At 42.8% G+C, this 17,798-nt stretch overlaps 1 protein-coding gene across 2 annotated transcripts in view; it reads right to left on the bottom strand.

Moving 5' to 3' along the window:
- APBB1IP (amyloid beta precursor protein binding family B member 1 interacting protein) overlaps positions 1 to 17,532 on the bottom strand; it is a 69,776-nt gene extending 52,244 nt beyond the window's left edge. For both annotated transcript variants that reach the window (XM_082310406.1, XM_082310405.1), the window contains exons 1-2: positions 17,431 to 17,532; positions 186 to 257 (exon numbers count right to left, since the gene is read on the bottom strand). In XM_082310406.1, the coding sequence (XP_082166532.1) occupies positions 186 to 257 (72 nt within the window). In that variant the 5' untranslated portion in view covers positions 17,431 to 17,532. The remainder of the gene's footprint in view (positions 1 to 185; positions 258 to 17,430) is intronic.
- Positions 17,533 to 17,798: the final 266 nt, after the last annotated feature.

The raw sequence follows: 17,798 nt of genomic DNA, 5'->3' as shown, positions 1-17,798 counted from the left end.
TTATCTTATTCTTCAGGCCACTTGTTTTAAATGTCAAGCAGAGAAATTTAGTTGAAGGTTTTTCAAAATGATGTATCTATATTTATTCAGAGTTGAGGTACATGAAAAACGTAGAAAAGTTCCCTCTTTCCTCTAACACATAATAGCTATGTTTCTAATCTTGATGGAAAAAAAGAATTATGTACCTGGGTCAGCATGTCCATCTCCCCAAGTAAATTGCTGAACATTTCATCTATATCATCACATGTTTGCTCCATCTGAAAGAAAAAAATCCATAGACAAGAAATCATCACAAGTTCAATTCAAAGCCAGCAACGGTCAAAAACAGAGGATATGCAACGTTCTTTTATATTGCGTTCCCAATTAACTTTAAAACAACTGTTCATGACTTGCAAAACCTTCTATCCGTAGTTTGGAAATAACTACTAACATATGCTTAAACACACACTTGGGCTCTACACTCATTAGGAGTTCCAGTAACGTCCTTGTATTACTTACATTTCATAGGAAGTCACTAGCTAATGAACCATGGTTTTATCTTAAACATCAGAGAAATGTAGCTAGTGAGAGATGGAGAGGGAAACAAAGCTTGAGGTTGAGAAATTCCTGAATGCTTCATCTTGAAAGCCTTCTTTCTTTGGCTTGGACAACTACTACAACAAGAGTTTATTAGGTGTTATCTAGTGCAGGACCTGGTTATGGTTAGGTACATGACCAACTTTTTGTCTCAATATTTCTCCCTATTTTCTTTCAAATACTCCAGTCTTACCTAACCTCAAGACATCTGAGGGAGAGCACCGAGACAAGAAAAATAAGTACATGCTGCACGACAGTAAATGGTGGCTCTTGTTGCAAGAGGGGGATATGAGGAAAGCACCACACACTGGTGGTGCTGAGATACTGGGGAGATACAGCTTCTGTAATAATCCTCTTCCTCTTTCTCATAAATTTGTTCCTCTGCAGGGAGAGAAGTAGTGTAAAAGCACGTCTGACATACAACACTGCCAGAGACAAGAACTATAAACATCATGTTCTTAAGAGGCTCAAGTCTGCAAGGGATTGAGAACTCTGGTACTGATCACATAAAACCAGGCTTCAACCTAGGGTCAAACTTTAAACATGTAAGTAGTCCTATGTGTTCACTGGGTTTGTGTGCACCTGTGTTGGGTTTATGTGGCAAGGTTCTGGTAGTGGCGGGGCTGCAGGGGTGGCTTCTGTGAGGAGACACCAAGAGCTGCCCCCATGTCAGAGACAGTAGTTCCATCTGGCTCCAAGATGGACTTGGTGGTGGCCAAAGCTGAGTCCATCAGCAATGCTGGTGGGACCTCAGAGACAACATATTTAAGAAAGGGTAAAAAATGCTGCACAGCAGCTCTAAGAAGAGTGAGAAAATGTGAGAGAAATAGCCCTGCAGACACCAAGGTCAGTGAAGAAGGAGGGGGAGGAGATGCTCCAGGTGCTGGAGCAAAGATTCCTCTGCAGCCCATGGTGAAGCCCAAGATGAAGCAGGTTGTTCCCCTGCAGCTGATAGAGGACCACGCCAGAGCAGATATCCACACTGCAGTCCATGGAGGACCCCGTGCCAGAGCAGGCGGACATGCCCTGAAGGAAGCTGCAGCCCACGGTGTGCCCACGCTGCAGCAGGCTCCTGGCAGCAGCTGCAGCCCATGGAGAGGAGCCCACACAGAGCAGGTTTTCTGGCAGGACCTGTGACCCCACAGGGGACCCACACTGGAGCAGTCTGTTCCTGAAGCACTGTACCTCGTGGAAAGGACCCATGCTAGAGCAGTTCTTGAAGAACTGTAGACTGTAGGAAGGTCCTGTGTTGGAGCAGTTTGTGAAGGACTGTCTCCCATGGGAGGGCCTCCACACTGGAGCAGGGAAACAGTGTGAGGAGGAAGGAGTGGCAGAGACAAAGCATTACAAACTGACCACAGTCCCCATTCCCCATCCCCTTGTGCCGCTTGAGGGGGAAGAGGTAGAAGAGTTGGGAGTGAAGCTGAGTCTGGGAAGAAGGGAGGGGTGGGGTGAAGATGTTTTTATTTTTGTTCTTATTTCTCATTATCCTACTGTCTTATTAATTGGCAATAAATTAAATTAATTTCCCTATGTCGAGTCTGTTTTGCCTGTGATGGTAATAGGTGAGTGATCTCCCTGTCCTTACCCTGACCCATGAGCTTTTCCATCATATTTTCTCCCCCTGTTCTGCTGAGGAGGGGGAGTGATAGATCAGCTTGGTGGGCACCTGGCAGCCAGCGAAGGTCAACCCACCAGAGCACCTTACAGGATGAGGACCAACCTGATGCAAGAAAGCAATTAACTGAGGATAGGAAAAACTCTAATGACTATAAAGACTGGCAAGGAAAGAAGACAAGCAAGTATCCTGTTCTTCAATCTTAATGCTTTTCCTTTAATAGAGCCACATAACTACGCTGTAGTTAAATGATGAAGGCCACCGAACCACTAAACTCAATATCTATTGTTTGAGAATTATTTGGTAGCATGTCTTTAATACGATAGTTAATACTGGAGCAATCGGAGCTGCTCTGCCTCCTTTGGACTTGGTCTTTCTGGCATCTACATAAGCAAGACTGGCCTGATTTCCACTTGTCCTCTTACCACCTGTGTTATCCCCGACACCAGAACTCATTAGGAGTAGGCCTGTACAGCTTTCGTCAGTCAGGCTCAGGGCATATTCTACCTGCTTTAGACTTCTTTTGTAGCTGGTGTAACTAAATAAGGCACAGGCAACCAGGAACTGCACTTCGAACTTCCACAGTTCTCTCAGATCCCAGAAACCAAAGACTTAAAGATCTGGGAACTGGATGCTGTTAAAGACATTTTAATAGGATGTGGTTAGCAGGACTGAGGGTAACCCTAGCCCGATGGCGGAGACGGCACAGCTACGCCCATGCAACAGGGAACACACGTCACACATGACTGAGCGAATGGAGAGCTAAAGTCATCTTATCTGCTTCATTTCCAGCTGACAGCCCCACACTGGATGGCTCACTCTCTCTGTATGTATCACAGTTATCATATAGAGCTTTTTATATAAAATTCCATTTCTGTAGATTCAGCTGTATACTGGTTGGGTAAATGATTACTGAATCTTAATTCATTTATTTGAATGTACAGCTGTGTAGCTTCCTACACACCTGGCACTTGGAGAATCAATTTGCACGAAAAGGATAGATAAAATGGCACTCACTTGATCAGGCAGAGTGAAGTCAGATTTGTTATGTGACAAAAAATGGAGCTGAAGTTCATACTGACAAGTATCTCATCAGTGCTTAAATAATACTGAATAATTTTATGTTTTCCTGTTTTCTGGTTTAGGAGAACAAAATATCTATTGGGGGAATCTTATTAGCTCTAGCCATTTGTATGTTTTTGTGATTTTTTTTTTAAGCACTGGCTAGATCTGCTTTCAGAAAAAAGTCTTCATACTGGTTCCTTTGACAAACTGAAATCCTGCTTTGCTATATTTTTCCAGAATAGAAATATAAAAATGGCAAAACTCTTGGGTTAGAACCAGGAGACCTTATCAAGAGGAGGAGTTAGAACTGTCTAAAAAGGAAAAAAAAAAAAAAAACAAACCTAAGAACCCTCTTCAGTAGTTAACAAAAAAAAAAAAAGGGCAAGAGAACTGAATATTGGATTATACAACACTTTCACCAAATTATGGGATTTTTACAGGTTTTAGTAAATTTAGAGCTTCTTTCTTTGCAATTATATGATTTTCTGAATCTTCAGATACATTCGATTCATAAGGAAAATAAAGTGAAAAAGCAATGTGCTTAATTCTGTAAGAATTTCCACTGTAAATTGGAGCTGAGTTAGTCACTGATGACTTTTCCTTATCAATTCAAATAAATGGCATTTAATAACAGGGGTTTTTTTGACCTTAAGCACACGGGGGAAGGGAGAGGGCCTGAACATGTATTTTGAGAAGGAAATAACGTCAGTGTCCCTTTCAAGTGTCCCTTTCAATGAACAGACATCCATCATCATCACCAGACTGATAAAACCATGCTGTCACCAAGCCATTGCCCCTACTGGTAGCTTTTTTTTTTCTCTTGCATTTTTATTGATTGGGTTTAGGAAGACAAAATTCCCATCATAATCACCACATACCCTGAAAATATTTTTATGTTAAAACACACTGAACGATCTCTTAAACTGAGAACTCTCCAAATTCATCAGGGATTTTGTCAAGAGATAGAAAAGCAAAAGATAGTAAAATGAGTCCCCAAAATGTGGAACCGCAAAAGAGTGTCCATCCACTTTCCTCCTCTTTGACTCCTCTCCACAATCATTTCCATTTCTTTTATTTGATTGCCACAGGAGGAACAAACAGACAAAACAATACGCAGATTTGGGAACTATCCCATTCACAAAAGATGTTGCTGCATTTTGGACCAGCAAATTCTTTTGACTTTTATAAATAGCCTTGAACGTAATCAAACGAGAAACTCAAAGTTAAACCTGCAGGTGTATGAGCTATTATTAACAAAAAAGGGGAAAAGATTTACCGAAGTCCCCAGAAGAATACTGAGTTTCATATTCAGTCTTCCTCTATATCCACTAAACAGTAACTTTTCTGTCAGTTTTTTCTGTATATAGTACTAATACTAGTAACTCTTAAAATCACTATCAACTATGATAAACTGAGGAGAAAAAAAAAAAGACAGTACTTTTACAATGTTTCCCATGTCATGCCTGAGATTTTAAGCAGAGAAAAAAATCAAAATTAAAATAAAAAGAGGAAATTGCGGTTGTCAAGAATAAACATGCTAAGGAGGGGCTTGTGGGAAGGCATACATGTGAAACCTAATCTATTTTTAAAGTGATTGATTTTCAAATCGATGTCTTCTAGACGCCCTTTTTAAGTAACACCAAGCATACAGGCAAAGGTATTCCTTGTATTTTATTTCCCCCAAATTTCACATTCTCAAATCTTCATTGAGCTCTGGGGGTGTTTAGTTCGGAGAAGAGAAGGCTGAGGGGAGACCTTATTGCTCTTTACAACTACTTGAAAGGAGGTTGTGGCGAGGTGGGGGTCGGTCTCTTCTCCCAAGTAACAAGCGATAGGATGAGAGGAAACAGCCTCAAGCTGCGCCAGGGGAAGTTTAGGTTGGATATTAGGAAAAACTTCTTCACCGAAAGGGCAGTCAGGCACTGGAACAGGCTGCCCAGAGAAGTGGAGTCCCCATCCCTGGAGGTATTTAAAAAACGGGTAGATGTGGTGCTTGAGGACATGGTTTAGTGGTGGGCTTGGCAGTGATAGGTTAATGGTTGGACTCGATGATCTTAAGGGTCTTTTCCAAGCTTAACGATTCTATGATTCTCTTATGAAAAACTTTTTTTTTTTTTTTTTTTTTTTAAATACTCCCACATTTCTCATACTGTGTATCTAAGGGGTTGGGGCATTTTCTCTTCAGCTTGCTATTCTAACCACCAAGTCTCACTATTTAGTTCATGCATATGAAACTCTCACAGGTTTATATAATACATAAATATCGACTCATTGTATTTTGACTCATCGATACATTTATTCACCCCATCATTTACCAGAAGTTCCCCAGACCTGCTAGACCTTTTATTTTTTTACCTTCCCAATTTCAGATTTAGCAGCCTCTTTGCTGATAAAAATAATTTAAATCTCAGATGTGGATAACAAAACTCTTGTATTTTATTGTACTCTTTGTACTTTTAGCATCTTTGTATTTCAGCTCACCCAATGAAAAAATAGGGTTTCTGCATATGTGTTCCTACTTCTCCTTACCTGTTAGTGTCTGTCTTTTCTCCGTCACACACTTTGTTGCCATTTCGACAGACCTACTTACATCCATTCAGGTGCCCCTGTCAGGAGGCCTCCAACCATTTTGTTTTCACAAGAACCAGCCCTGCTGCCCTGGATGACAATACAATACTCCTGTGCACTGTATTTCTAAACTTGGCAACAGACAGACACAAAAATTCTTCCCTCTCCTACATATCTACTTGATATATACCCTTATTTTGAAATTAAAATGTAAATTTCTACATTTTTTGAGCTATGGGCCAGGAAGTTGGAATTAAGTTATCTCACTTCTAACACAAGAGAAATCTGGCAAATGCACAGAAAGAAAGCTAGCCCACAGAGGTGGACGGGAAACCCTCTGTGGTCCACCTTGTTGCACTTTGGTGTCATGCACTGACAGGTGGAGAGGGAACTGCCTTTCCTGGTCTATAATACGAACTCTGTAATTAAAATCAGGATATGATTTCTGCATGGTTGCATACATTTTGATTTGTTAAGATAGTAGAGAGAATAATAAAACAACTTTATTTTTTTAAGAATGAAGAAAGTTTTGTGATTTGCACACTTACATAAGACAACAGCACTATGTCTATGAACAATACATAGGAAATGGAATTGTTTGACAGAATCATTATCACTTGGCGGGAAGCTAACAGAACGAGTAGTGAACCAATGCAGCAAAATTCACCCTGCTTAAAAAATAAACTGTTAAAAAATATCATGAAAGCTGACGGGGTGCTCATATGATGTAGCTCAAAAAAGCCAGGCATGGTACTATACTAAGCACGGTTTGAACTGTTAGCATCCGATAGCTCTGAGAACTACTGAAAGCCAGTCCCTTTCAACAGGAAGAGCGGTCTAAGCCACGTGGTAACAAAGCTTCTGCACTTGCAATCTGAAAACAAGCTCAAAGCCCTTGTGCAACACCGAACAGGAAACACCAACGGTGCGCACACGAGATTACCATCTCTGCAACTCAGTCTCAGTTGAGTTGATGCAGTTTAATCAACCTAAGGGCTACAAACAAAACAGGAACGAGGAACGGCATGGTATCAGTAGAACAAAGACATACAGTGGATTCATGCTACGAACAGTATTAGGAACCAGTCCACTTAGTGATCTGGTGAACAGTTACAGACCCATTCATTAAATTCAAAGCATTGTTGTTATTCTTAAACTGTTACATATGCAAATAGCAAGGATAAAAATACATGAAGTATATTTTTTACAAGTCACATAGAAAGATCAAAAGCGCACCTTCACCTCCTAGTTCCTGCACTACAGCGTGTAAGTGTTGCAGTACCAGGTCCACCAAAATGAACACCAGCTGTTTGACTACCCGGATGACCACTACCAGCATTGTAACTTCCTGCTAACACTTAATCCTTACATGCTTTCTGGCGTGGAATGAAGAAATCTTTAACGTTTTAGAAAGAACCACCAGCAGCCCAATGATTAAATCACTCAAATCAGAGATTCACCCTTACCTATGGCAGACTATGCAAAGTAGCTCACCCCATATCAAAGACAGAAAAAAAGAGAATTAGGGAAAAGAGATGAAAGTGACCGAAGCCCCACCATAAAGAGCAAAGCTGGAAAGAGGGTAACTGATTGTCACAGAAAACAGATGCGAAAGTAGTGTGATAAAAAGATGCATCAAAACCTAGAGGAACGTTACTGAGGTATCATTTTGTCCTGGCTTATAACACAAAATCAATGGGATCATACATGAAAATGAAAGTCTGCACAACTGTTCCAGGGAAACGTGCACAGTGTAATTGTGAAACTCATCAAAAGTGGTGAGTTAGCAAGCTGAGGAGTTGGGTTTCTCTACTAGCAGTTATAGCTAGAAGTGCTAATATTTCAGACAGTTTCAGGCAAGGACAGTGAACCTCATGTTTCAAGACCTAAAACAAAGGCTCCACCAGTTTGGAACCAGAGTAAAGCTTTCATGATAGACAGATTACACCATACCTTCTAGCACAGGATTTCTCATACCTCCTTCTGAAGCACATGACGCTAGCCACTGTTGAGGACAACTTGCTGGCCAAGTTGACCGCAGGTCTGAAATAGGTCTAACTAGGTTTCTTACAATGATTTTACAGTAAAGGTGTCAAGAAAAACTCTGACTATTCAAATGTCTCATATACTTAAGTGAGGCAGGATGGAAATTTCTTAACCAGCTATTGCACCATGTCTAGCAAAAAGTCCCTAACAGACATCTAGGTCAATTTTTATGAAGTAGAATACGAGAGAACATCTACCTCTCCAGAATTCAGGCTAGAAGAATAATCCAATTAGTTACTAATTCTAGTAGATACTAAGAAAGGAAATTGAAGTTTTGGACTGATGAAGTAGAAATGGCAGCTGCCCCCAAGCTTTCAAAATCACAATCAGATTTGGCAATTAGCATGTTGACTTTTCTCTTTCTTACCTACATAAAATGACCCTGTAACTCTCTTCTGTTTTAATACTAACTCATATTTTGAAAAGGATGGATCAAAAGCAATAGATCGCTTCCAGCACTGCACTTACCTAACATTGATAAGTGTGGCATTTTCCAAGAAAAAGCTTGTACACATAGATAACTCTGAAAGCAGTTTCTTACTCATATCACCTACTCTTCTGGGAACTCTGGTGTGTCAATGACTGTAGGTTTATCTGCAGCTGAAATTACATTGTGTATTTATCTCAGGGATGGGTGTGACACGTCATAACTCTGCTCATGATGGAATAAAAGCGACACACTAAAACACTAGGAGCTGCAGGAAGACTGATGCAACTGCAAAGTATCCTTCCTAGTTTGAAAGTCACATTTGGCTTTGGATTAAAATACAAATGGCAGATAAATATAATCATGTGAGAGAATCCTTTTCTAATGTGAACCTGGGGCACTCGAGTCTCTTCAGGTGACCATGCCACAAAAAACACTTCCAGCATTTTCTATTGATTGCTCCAGACACATTTTTGCATACACTGTGTAACTGATTTTGACTCCAGTTGCCCTGTTATCTTGTATCACATTGCTCAAACTGACTCTAGCAAGACTAAAGGCACACCTGATAATTAAGCTTATAACTCATACTCTACTAACTCCAGAATCATCCACCCAGATGTAAGCACAAACATCTTTAGATCAGAGCACCCCAAACTCACAGATCCTACTTCTGTTTCACAGAAATTGTAACTATGCCATTTATACAATTAAACCTCTTGAAAGCTTGATCCCTTTTTTGCTGTTTTGGAAATTCACAGTTAACTCACTTGTAATACAGAAACACACCTGCAGTTAGGACTGAATTTGGAAGAAGTCTTTATTAGTCCAAAAGACCCAGATTTCATAGACCTGAAAACTATACTGCTGCACTTCAATGATGACAGCAGTTGTATTTTACCCTTCTTTTGCCAAGTTGATAATGATAATTTAAACACCACAGGAACTCCTGTGCATGAGTACACCAAGTGAGCCCAAGTACACCACCATCTTTTTCAGTGATATATATTTGAGCACTTCATTTTCCATTGCTGAAAGTAAGAGAGAGAGAGTTTTAGTATGTTTGTAAAGCACCGCGGGACACTGAGTCTGAGGCCATCCTTCAGACGACACTGCCTCAGCATCCATCCCCTCTGTGCTCCCCAGCCTTCCCCTCTCCCCCATGCACTGCCCCAAACACAAACTCTCTTCTTTATCCCACTTGCTGAGCGTGGTGTTTGGGAGAAGCAGCAGCGGGTCCTGTTCTTAGGGTGAGGCAAGATGGCAAGATTACTGAATGGTCCCAGAGCCTCGGTTAAGGCAGGCTGAGAGGAACAAGGGACTACCTAAAAGCTTATCCCCAGTATGGCAGGAGGAAGTTACTCAAAGCCAGAGGAGAGGGTTAGCAAAGGGCTCTCATGCAAAGATGAGAGAGGACAGAAAGAACATTTAACCAGTGACAGGCAGCACATTCTATGGCTACAGAAAAGGAGTGTAGAGGGATATGGCACGCAGGCTGGGTGCAAGACATCTCATTCACCAAGCTCCTCTTCAGAATCACTCTCAGGCACACACACAGTCTGGATCCTGGGCTCCAGAAAATGTATCCCAAATGTACTTGAGCAGCTGGGGACTGTAAGTCAAAAGCACCTTATGCAAGGGGAAAAAAGAAACCCCAGTGTAAAGCACAAATTTGGGGAGGAGAAAGCTGGGGAGCAATTTCTATGTACCAGAACTTCACTTCGTAGCCTCCTGTCACCTCCCAAAGGGGACTGCTCTTACGGAGCTCGAAAGCAGTGCCACTTCTGTTCATTTTTATATAGTATCCTCCCAGAATACAATGTGCTTCAGTCTGGCCTGTGGGTCTAAGAACATTATAGAAATACTGTACAGCTACAGACTGGGTCTTCTTTTTCCTTTGTCACAGATTACTTACTGCAGAATGGTCCAGTTTGGGGACTTTCTCCCCATGAGCCATACAGGCAGCACAAACTCTCTGTGTAGAATGAAATGGTACGAGGAGATGCATTTCCAGTCCTACGTCTTCACACAGATTGGTAGAATAAACAATTCCCTATACTGTGCCAGATTACTGGCACATAGGAACAAGATCTCCATTCCCCCAATTTATCTTCTCCTGGGAAAGGCAGAAAGCTGGATGGAAGTGCGTCCCCTGAGCTGGATTCAGCTCATGAAGCACCAGCTGATCTAGGCTCATCTCTCTTGTGTTGACGACATGTCTACTTCAGCTCTACTCATGTATAAACAACTGCAGACATACAAGTTACCAGAAAATATACAGTTTCAGGTTCCTCCCATTCCCTGCCTTGATGGAAGAGCAGAATAGTGAAAGAGTAATGTAAGTCTGAGTAGCACAAATTTGTTCTGTTTCCACATTCCTTCCCATAATCTGTAGTTTTCTGATGTTGGTGTAATGTTTTCCTTCCTGTTTTTTCCAGTTACCCAACATTGCTGTACGGAACTTACATAACAACAAGAGACTGTCTGGTACTTAAAAAAATTGCCAGTAAATGAGAATAGTGCAATTATTAACAATTTTTTGATCCAGCAGAATGCTCAGCCTAACTCCACCCTGCAATGAAGCAGATGGGCTATAAGCATTTCATTCCCATTTGCTACTTTTGAACTCCTCCCAGAATTCCCTTATCCTCAGGTCACTGAGCTATGGGAAGTGTGTCTTGTGGCGCTCTACTAAATGAAGATTTTGATATTTAGCTTCACAATCTGTAAGGTAGGCTGATCCCACATGAATAGATTGTCTAATGAGCACAAAACGGTAGACAAGGAAGCCCACAGATGAGAGAGGAAGGCATACAGGGATCCACAATGGGGAAAGATCCTTCCCCTCCCCAACTCCCTATAGAATCAAGAGTTGTTAAGTGTGGAATAATGAAAATAGTGGCACAAACTTAGGAAGAGGGAAAAAAAGGCATGAAAAGTCACAGTACAAAATTTAAGTGCAGGAGCTACTATGCTGAATAATCAATGGCTCATCTTTCCCAACATTCACTCCCTCCCACAATGAGCCATTAGAGTAAGTGCAAGATACGCTATAAGACTCCATGACAGAACTGTCTACCCATACAAGTAACTCATTCCTACGCCCTAGTCATTGGCAAAAGCTCTAAGACACCATCTTATCTCTTATAATCACATGTTCTTCTTACTGCCAGAAATGTTTAAGGGAGAGCACACACGGTATGGGAAAGGAAGACTGAAAGAGGAAAAGACACTAGCATAAAACGCTCTAACAGATAAGAGTGAAGCAAAAGGGTGAAAACAAAACTGTAAAAATTTTATTGAACTCATCTGTTTGTTTCATACACAGTTCATGTATTAAAATCAAATGAAGCAAGTAATGCTTTAATATGAATTTATAGGTATTTCACCAAAGTACAGTGCTCAGTACCATAGTGAGTGGTAGCAAAATTAAATGAAGATTTTTTTTTCTAAACCTTTTTCTCAGCTTTACTACTGACTGAAGAGTCAGGTACAATTTCAAGGCCCGTTATTACCTTTCCACCTAGAGAGGCTGTTTCTTTCAGTCTATATCACGCACAGTGATCACAAACAGCTATAAGCAGTGGGTTTCAGATGAAGATCTGTACGGAAAGTGAAAGCCTGGAGTCATCACAGATGGGATGTTATATTGGCATGGCTGTGGCTGCTTTGCCACAGGCCAGCAAGCCCTGAACTGCACAAAGGAAACAGTTATAAGAAAACGCAGCAGAAGGAGGACGTTGTGACATTTCCAGTGTAATTCTTCCATTTCTGTAAGGTTTTCCATGAGATGGAAATGCCACTGCCTCCCTCTCTTTTTTCCTTACCAAGTGGAGGAGGGATGGAACAACTGATTTGGTCAGAGATAGCAACTCCATCATGACACAGGGGAGACAAAGGAGGTCAGTCTAGTGACAGATAAGAAAGGCTTTGCTGAATTTCATGGAAGAACATGGCCCCCATGGGACAAAACTGCAATTAAGTTTATGCTGAATCCCTTCCTAGGACTGGCACCCAAAACCACAGGCTCATTTGTATTTGCTCTCTCAAACATTAGGTCTGCCGGCTTCCCCTCAGTCATGAAGACATGGTCACCAAAATATAAAACTAAGATGTAAAGACAACAAGTATTTTGGAATGTTATCTGTGTTCAGGTTTTTAGCATGTATTCTCACTTGCTCAGGGTTATCTCAGCAACTTAGGCCCTCCAAGCTACATGTACAGCAGATCTTCCAAATATAAGATTTCATCAAAAAGCACAGAGAACAGTAATGTAGACTTGACTGTTATTTAAATGATTGTTTTTTAAAATTTGCGATCAGAAACAAAAAAACACATCAACTTTCAAAAACACATTTTGGACTGATGCATCCTTCTTATTTCTGTGCTTCAATGCAATTCCCATACCAAGTGAGAGAATGGGGGCTTCTAGTACCGTTAGAAAGTACTAGAAAATCTTCAGAAGTACATCAAAATCTTGCTCTGAAGCAGAAGAAGTAATCATGTATCTGCAGTCTGGGCTGCTGAAGCTGCAGTGAGAGTACCGAAATGGATCAACTAAGGCCACTGAGGAGCAAGTTTTCATTTGCTGCCTATGCGGACCTGATGCAGTAGGTAAATGACAATTCTGCAGAGCTTGCCCACTCTCTTGGTGAGCTGCCTTCTAGGCAGACACAGTATTTTGCCTAAAACTGGAGACTCAGAAGGTCATTTGCAATTTTTATCAGCAAAAGCATGTGGTGAGTGCCTCTGATTTTGGCTCCTAGCTGTTCTCTCTATGCTTGATGGACTAGCAATGCTGTTTGCAGCAGATTTGCTCCCCACACATCTCCACTCTCCCTGAGAGGTGTAGGTACAATGACAAGATTTGCACCAAAATTTTTATTATATCAGTTGGATTGTCTGAGGACAACTGAGAACTTTCCGTTGTTAGTGATATCAGCCATGTAGTGTCTGCCCATCACTGACAGCAGATACACAGGAAGTTTCATCCTTTAATATCAGTGTTACGTGTCACACTTTTACACCCACTGCTTTAGATTACAAGCAAATACAGAGTGAAAGTAAAAATGGAAATGGACTGAGGAGATGCATCCAGTGCAAAACTATCAGAAATGTGCATACTCTGTATGCATTTCTGAACAGAGTATCACAGAAAAATTTGGTTCATACATACTGAAAGTTCTTTTTCTTCTAGGATTCATAATGCATCTACTCCCCAAAATACTCCCAATACTCCTAATAACTGTAGCCCTAATTTATTTGAGCCTAAACTCATGGCTTGCTGAATCTATGCTCAACAAGAAGAAATAGTGCTGTGTGCAGGCTGACGTAGCTTCTGGTAGCAAAAATTATGACAGCAATTAGCTAGTCACAGATCTAAAAGGTCCCTTTATTGGAAGAAAGGCTTTGAAACTAATGACAGACTTAAACTTTTTAAACAGTCATTATCAAACTAGTTTGTGAATTCCCACATTAAAGTTGTAAGTCAGATCAAAGTAATTTGTGTTTCCTTTTCATTCACAGCCCAGGAGCAATGCTATAAATCAATATTGAGGGGTGGTGAGGAACACATGTTCACGTATGCTCAAGTAGATGCTCAAAAGTCTCCCCAAAGAAACTTAAGAAGAAAGTGGCACCCTAGCTTCTTTCTTTCACAGTGCAACATACTATCTTCTACGCTGGCAGCTATACTGTTAATATCTAGGGTAGCCATGAATCAATAGGTTGGATGATAAGGAAAGCTGCCTAAAATGCCTGCTTTTCTGAGAGCAATTTTACTGTATCATGGATCACTCCTAATCATGAAAAGACATATGGTGGAGTTTCTATGACATCTGCATCTGACCTGGTCATCCCAGGCTCTTTTTAGTCAATGAAGGGAAAGAAAGGCAATTTTATAGAGGATGATTCACAGTAGCTGTCTAAAACTGGGCAGCTGAACCAAGTTTTAGCAGTATCTGTCTCTCTCCATTGACTGTAAAGGTGACTCAGAACCTCAGATGACTAACTAAAATGCTAATGTCTAAGGTTGGGTGAGAAGGATCCTGCCTATAAAGTCCAAGAAATGCTTTGGAAAATCCGCATGGATACAAGTTACCATTGTCACTAGAGACCTTCCAAAAGAAACAAGCTAAAGCTTCTATATTGCTGCAGGCAAATAAGAGGTCTCATTTTCACTTTCACCCACTTTGACCACGCAAAGTCACGATCACAACAGGTCAGATGGGCCTACAACAAAACAAGTCAAGACATACTGAAATGAAAGGTGAAAAAAAGGTCTGTGGGAAAGAAAAACACATGTAGTTTGCAGAGAGAGCAGGAAAGGATAGGGGCCTTGATATCTGAATGATATGCAGGAAAACCAAATTCAGCTACATTCCTGTAAAGCCACCTCTGAAACATAAACACTCTTTCAAGAAAATCCACGTTCCCAGATCATCTTCTCAAAGGACAGATGTTCATGAATCCGCAAACAAGATAGGTCCTTTCTTGAACAAGGCAACCCCTCCTCTCCGCCCCAGCAGTATTCCAGACTGGTAGTTTTCTCAGACATTGTGTAGGGCCAAAGAGGTGCAATAGCTGATCCCTCCATCGGCAGGTTATCCGAGTTCTACCTCCCCCTTCACCATATACTGCAGAGCAAGAGAAGGAAAGTTTTCTGCCTCTTATCCCTCTCATTGCTGTAAGACATTTCTTCTAACAGGAAAGGTGAAGCACAGCAAAAGCAAAATCTTAGTCGGTTGGGTAAATTCTTTACTACCTAAGAAATCTTAGGCTGCAGTACTGAGTTAAGCTGTTCCAACATCCAGCAGGCCCCTCTGTTCATACTGTTGCCCCCTTTGTGCAAAATGTTACCCTCCCAAATGTGTTAGTCTCTAAAGCTTTGCAAATTTAAAAAAAAAAAAAAAAAAATCAATTTTACAGCCTGATTCACAGGTGCATGAGTTATAGTGTGTGACCTAGGAGACACTGCTCAAGTATAGTGAGAATCAGACTTTTAATCTGTAAAAATCAAACTTAGCTGGAATAAATACACTTGATAATAAAACAAACCAGCACTTCAAAGGCATCATACCCTGCTTGATGATACTGCACATCAAATAATCACAAATTCCAGCATGAACAATTAAAACACAATTTACTCAATAATTACTTTAAGCCTTCAGTCATATTTGCCTCCAATCACCGAAAGAGTCTGTAGTACCCACAGGAGGCGTTTAAAGAAGGAAGGGAAGACACAGGGAATGATTAAAAGTACCCTTTCAGAGACAGTACATTTTTCCAGTTATGTGTGCTCCCAGATGGATCAGAATTCTCCGAGAATATAAAACAAAGATCACTCAGCTACCTGTAATGCTCCATTGATTAAACCTCCCAAAGACATTTGTAATCCATATTTCAAACCAAATTATCTCCATTTTTAAGCAATGCTTGCACGAAGCATGAAGTACAATTAAATGTAATAGTCTCCTTAGAAAGCCCACAGGAGAAAACAGAACTGAACAGGTTGAGCAAAAAGTTAAACATTCTGTTTTAAACATAAAGTTTTAACCTAAGTTCATATTCTTTACAAAGTTTCTAGAAAAAAACTTTGGAAAGTTAGTGAACACAATGAGCAGGAGCCTACACAGGTGGAGCAGGTCACCTAGTATAGCCCTCCGAAGCACTGGGGCTTACCTATTTGTCTCTAACGAAACAGATGAACTAAACTGAGTCCTGGAAACACTACATTTACACCACTGTAGTGCAGCAGCGGGGTAATTAATTAACAGTGACATCAATAGAGTCATATGTGAAATGAGTATTTTCTAGAAGCAAGTCAGGAACAGATGACAAAACGTGCATGTCCTGTAATTCACAAAGGAGAATTAGAACTGAAGAGGAAAAATGACTGCCAAAATCCTGCAAACAGAAGTTTTGAGGGGTAGAGTCAAGCTGGAGCCACACTAATCACGGAATCAGAGTAATCTGGGGCAGGAAGGGACCTCAAAAAGTCAAGCTGTCTATGCCAGTTTGGTGGCACCCTGCATATTTTGTTTGTAGGCTATATTCCTGCATCCAAATTTTCAATGACAGTTAAGACAGGCTAGATGATAACGTTGCCTAAAGACCCTACCGGATACACCTTCCCAGTGTGACAATGAATGGATTCAATAACTTCTCTTTTGGTGTGTCATGGATGAATGCATGGTGCACAAGGGATAGAAAAAAACACCCCAAGCTTGTGGAAACTGTATTTATGTTACTTCTCCATGGTATTCTGATGAGGGTATCATGCAGGATGGGTCTTCTCAAAGTCAGGAGACACATCTATTTCTTCTCTAAACCACATAGTCAAATACACCACCAGCAGAGAGATGTAAATTGTGTTCCTTGGAAGCCTGTACTGGCTGTTTTGCCACAACCACACCACCTTCTTATGTGCTTAGTTTAAGACTGATGGATTAGCATATTCACATGCTGTATTTTTTGGCCGCTCGTCTGCAGTTTCTCCCGCCTGCCTTCACTCTCCCAACGCATCCACCTAAAACAGGGCACTGTGCGTCCCCCGGATCCCACCTGCCTCACGAGGCTGCAGGGAAGCTTTTGCAATCCTGCCTTGCAAACCATCGGTCTCCTACTCGCCCCCTCAGGGTCTGGGCACAGCGAAGGTCTGACTCAGGTTAACCCTACCGAAGAGAACAACCGACACCGGGACCCAGCACCGCAGCACCTTAAACCCCATGATCCCATTTCAAGCCCGCCGAGGCCACGTTTGCCGTCGGAAGGCTCCCTGTCCCGGGGGGGAGGCCTGCGTGTGAGCGGTGGCTCCCGCCACAGGCTTCCCGGGCGGCGAGGCGGCACGGCGGGGGCTGGCGGGCTGCCCACCCCGGGCTGCCGCCCTCCAGGGGCACCAGAAGCCGTGCCCAGAGCGGGGTTTGCCGCAACTCCCCACCCCGAGCACCGGTGTTTGCCGGCATGATTTCCCACCACAGCGAGCAGGACACCCCGCGCCCCCCGCCACGCCACAGCCGGGCGCCTCACGCTTCCCGCGGCGGCCGCGCCTCCGCCCTCCCGCCCCGTCGGGCTCCCGGGCTGGCGCTGGGAGCCCTCGGGGGTCCGGCTAATCCCTCCCTGCCCGGCTTACCTTGGCGGGCGGGCAGCGGGGGCCGCCGGCTCCCAGAGGCGCTGCGAGCAGAAGGCGGGGGGCGGCTCTGCGACACCCCTGCGCGGCGGGACCTCACCCGCCCTCCGCCTGTGGGGAAGTGGGGCCGCCCCGCGGGCTGCCGGGCGCCCCGGAGCGGCCACCTCCGCGGGAGCCGCCCCGCTGCAGGCAGCGCCGCCCTCCCCCGTGGGCCCGGCGGCAGGCGCCCCGCGGAGCCCGGGCGGGCGACCCGCGCCTCCGAGCCCTGAGGGTCCCTCAGCGGGGTCAGGAGGAGCCGGGCCCGCTCCCTGCCACCACTTCCCCTGGCGGGGACGCGCCGCTCCAGGCCCACCCGAGGGCTGTGGAGAGCC

This window comes from Platalea leucorodia (assembly GCF_965183815.1).
Source record: "Platalea leucorodia genome assembly, chromosome: 1".
Lineage (NCBI taxonomy): Eukaryota > Metazoa > Chordata > Aves > Pelecaniformes > Threskiornithidae > Platalea > Platalea leucorodia.
This window is presented reverse-complemented; position numbering and strand designations above follow the sequence as displayed.